We start from the raw sequence: 3304 nt of genomic DNA, 5'->3' as shown, positions 1-3304 counted from the left end.
TTTTACTTCAGGACAAGTTTTAGGAGCGGGAGGTTTTTGGGAAGGTGGTGCAAGCGACTGCTTATGGGCTTGTCAAGGACGAAAGTGTCACACGAGTGGCAGTGAAAATGCTCAAGCGTAAGTTCAGTGCATATTATGACAAATTGGGGTGAATTTCATGTGAATATATTTGAATACCCTAGATATAGAATCTGTTCAATTTAGGTGTCGAAAGTTGGGTAATGGATTAGGAAATGATTTAAAATTGTAAAAGACAAGGGTATGACTGTTTTGTGCTAACATTTTAGACATTAGATATATGCTGTAATGCACTAAACATATTTCTAGCCCTTTTAAATTTGCCCTATACATTTGTCAAAAATGTAAGCGAATTCAAATATATAATAATTATTGCCAGTGTTGGGGAAAGTTACTTTTCAAAGTAATGCATTACAATATTGGGTTATTCAATAAAAAGTAACTAATTACGTTATTTAGTTACTTTTTATGGAAAGTAATGTGTTACGTTACTGGGCTAGCTTGTTTGTTTTTAAAATAAAAAAGTTCTATTTTTAGCAAATGTAAAAGCCCTCTCACATCAAAAGTGTCAGGCTGAAGGCAATGTAAATTCACATCTGTACAGTAGAGGGCACAGCTCATTATTCCATTTATCCACCATTAAACACAACTCACGGTCTTCTGGTGGTAATTAAGTCTAAATGCCCATGCAGAGGATCACGTGACTGTTTGAGTTTGCAAGTTAGCACAAAATCACTGCTTGCAAATGCCCATTATAATTAAATGAACTGATGTGTCACTTACTGTACTTTCAATGTAGTCGGGGTACGGGATTGGGATTAAAAATCAGTCCTGCACATATATTTTGGATAGCCAGGGAGTGAGGGTAATGACCTCTTTTTCTCTTTGTGTGCCTCCTGTTAAGAAAACCTTACAAAAACATTCTTTCCTGAACCAAACAGCTAGTGCTCACTTTGAAGAAAAAGAAGCACTCATGTCTGAACTGAAGATCTTAAATTATATTGGACCGCATGAAAACATAGTCAATCTGCTGGGGGCTTGTACTCAGGGTGGTAAGTCAAAGTCAAAGTCATATTTTCACATTTTTTAAATAAGAAAATCATTAAGATCATCATATTTTGAAAGAAACATGAATAAGTAAGCAATTAGCAGACACTTTTATTGAAATAATATATATATATATACTGTATATATATATATATATGTGTATATACTGTTTATATATATATATATATATATATATATATACTGTTTATCTATATCTATATATATATATACACACACACACAGGCAAAGAAAAAAAAAGTCGCCATTTGGACTTAAATGAGCAAATACTAAAGAGTCTAGGATTGCATCATTATTGCAGTGATTAATATGTTTCTGGCATGTTGTGTGTTTTGTGTTTGTCACCAAGTCTTTTAACCCTAACTGATGCATTGTGTAGCTTTTCATTTCTTAGTAACCACGTCTGACTCAACATCTTAAACCAACAGCAGTATGGCACTTGTGATTGATGGACAGACATGAGTTGATCAGAAATGGTGATGTCACAATTGTCTCGATTTCAAATCCCGGCATTTCAGTTTTTAAACTGGGCAGTTAGTTTTAAGTTCTGAAATTTGCAGCGTTTTTATTGTAGAGTGACCTCTCATAGCCTATGTGTCAATATCAAGAACATTTTCATTCTCCATTTCATGACCCCTTTAAATATTGTTAAATATAAAAAGTTATATAAAGTAGGTAAAGTTCATATATCGCAATTGTGATTTTTTTCTCAGAATTGCAAGAATATCTCAGAATTCTGACTTTATAACATGCAATTGGTAGTTATAACAAAGACTATAAGACATGTCCCTCGTACAGATTTGAATGGGGGAAAAATGCAACGCTCAATATGGCCGCTCTATCGAACGAAGTAAAAGAGCCAATCGCTAATCGGTAAAGTCATCGTGTCACTGCAGCTGCCATTAGAAGTCCCGGTTGCTATAGAAACAGTCAGCGTTCTGAGATGTGCGCTCAGGACTGCGCATGCGCATTGGTTGGTCTAGCCTGAAAAATAAGATTTTTTAACGCTATTTGAGCAAAAGAACTGGCCACCGAGTGAAATGCCTTGGTTATAAAGTCAGAATTGTGAGATGTAAACTTGAAATTGTAAGAAAATACAAACAAACCAGTCAGGAGAGTAGATTAACGTCGGTGGACTTGAACTTGAAAAATGGTGTGTACTGATGTATTTCTGCTGTTGAAACAAGATACCTTCTGATGTTCATCCATGTTTATTTTGTGATGTAACTAGTGAACTAGCGTGAGAAAATGATGTGTGGCGTGAGAGCGCCATGGCTTGTGGCGTAGCAACAGTAACTAAAATAGGGGCGGGTCTTTACGAAGGGTTAATTGTGAGTTTATATCTCACAACTCTGAAAAAAAGTAAGAATTGCGAGATATAAACTCGCAATTGTGAAAAAAAAGTCAGAATAGCGAAACTCGCAATTGCGAGAAATAATATGTATCTCGCAATTCTGACTTTATTGCGAGAAAAATGTCAAAACCAAAAGTCGCAATTATATTTTAAATTTTTTATTTAGTGGTGGAAATGGGCTTCCAAAGGTTATAGACTCTTAAATATAAAAATAATCAGTAGCATATCCAAAAAAAAAAAAAAAAAAAAAACTATGTTGGTTGATCTCTGAATTTGACTTTGGTCTGATGTAGGACCAATGCTGATGATCACAGAGTACTGCTGTCATGGTGACCTCCTCAACTTCTTGCGTCAACGAGCAGAAACATTTGTGAACAATGTCCTTGGTGTTCAGAGTTTCCATGAGAATTCAAACCTCTACAAGAATGTGGCTGTTCAAAAGAACCATTCGACAGGGTATGTTGATGTGGCTAAATGTGCTGTGCTTGTAGTGTGTCTTTTATTGTCAATCATTTACACCTTCTTCTTATAGGATGACTTACTCTGGCTCAGAGAGCTACAAGGACGCACAATTTACACAGATGTCAAAAGACATTTGTCAAGGTAAAGTAACAAAGGTAATACTCTTCTAAATATTTCCTGTGAAGAAATAATTTCAAAATTACAATTTTTGGTCTGTTTCAACAGAATCTTGTAATGAAGGAGGGAAGGATGCATGGTCATTGGATAATATTGATTTACTGAAATTCTCCTATCAAGTGGCAAAGGGAATGGACTTCCTAGCCTCCAAAAATGTACATTTTCTTGGTTATATACAGTGTTATTTTAATAACATTTAGATACTATTATAGTTTTTATTCATATTTT

The 3304-nt window shown here is 34.8% G+C and overlaps 1 protein-coding gene across 1 annotated transcript in view; it reads left to right on the top strand.

Moving 5' to 3' along the window:
- The window catches only part of csf1rb (colony stimulating factor 1 receptor, b), a 39767-nt gene that overhangs the window by 20617 nt on the left and 15846 nt on the right, over positions 1-3304 (top strand). Inside the window, exons 14-16 of the mRNA XM_016522059.1 lie at positions 2731-2893; positions 2970-3040; positions 3125-3231. Coding sequence (XP_016377545.1) covers positions 2731-2893; positions 2970-3040; positions 3125-3231 — 341 coding nt within the window. The remainder of the gene's footprint in view (positions 1-2730; positions 2894-2969; positions 3041-3124; positions 3232-3304) is intronic.

Source organism: Sinocyclocheilus rhinocerous, unplaced genomic scaffold (assembly GCF_001515625.1).
Source record: "Sinocyclocheilus rhinocerous isolate Xijiao unplaced genomic scaffold, SAMN03320098_v1.1 scaffold1967, whole genome shotgun sequence".
Taxonomy (NCBI): domain Eukaryota; kingdom Metazoa; phylum Chordata; class Actinopteri; order Cypriniformes; family Cyprinidae; genus Sinocyclocheilus; species Sinocyclocheilus rhinocerous.
Note: the sequence above shows the minus strand (reverse complement) of the source record. Positions and strands in the feature narration are given on the sequence as shown.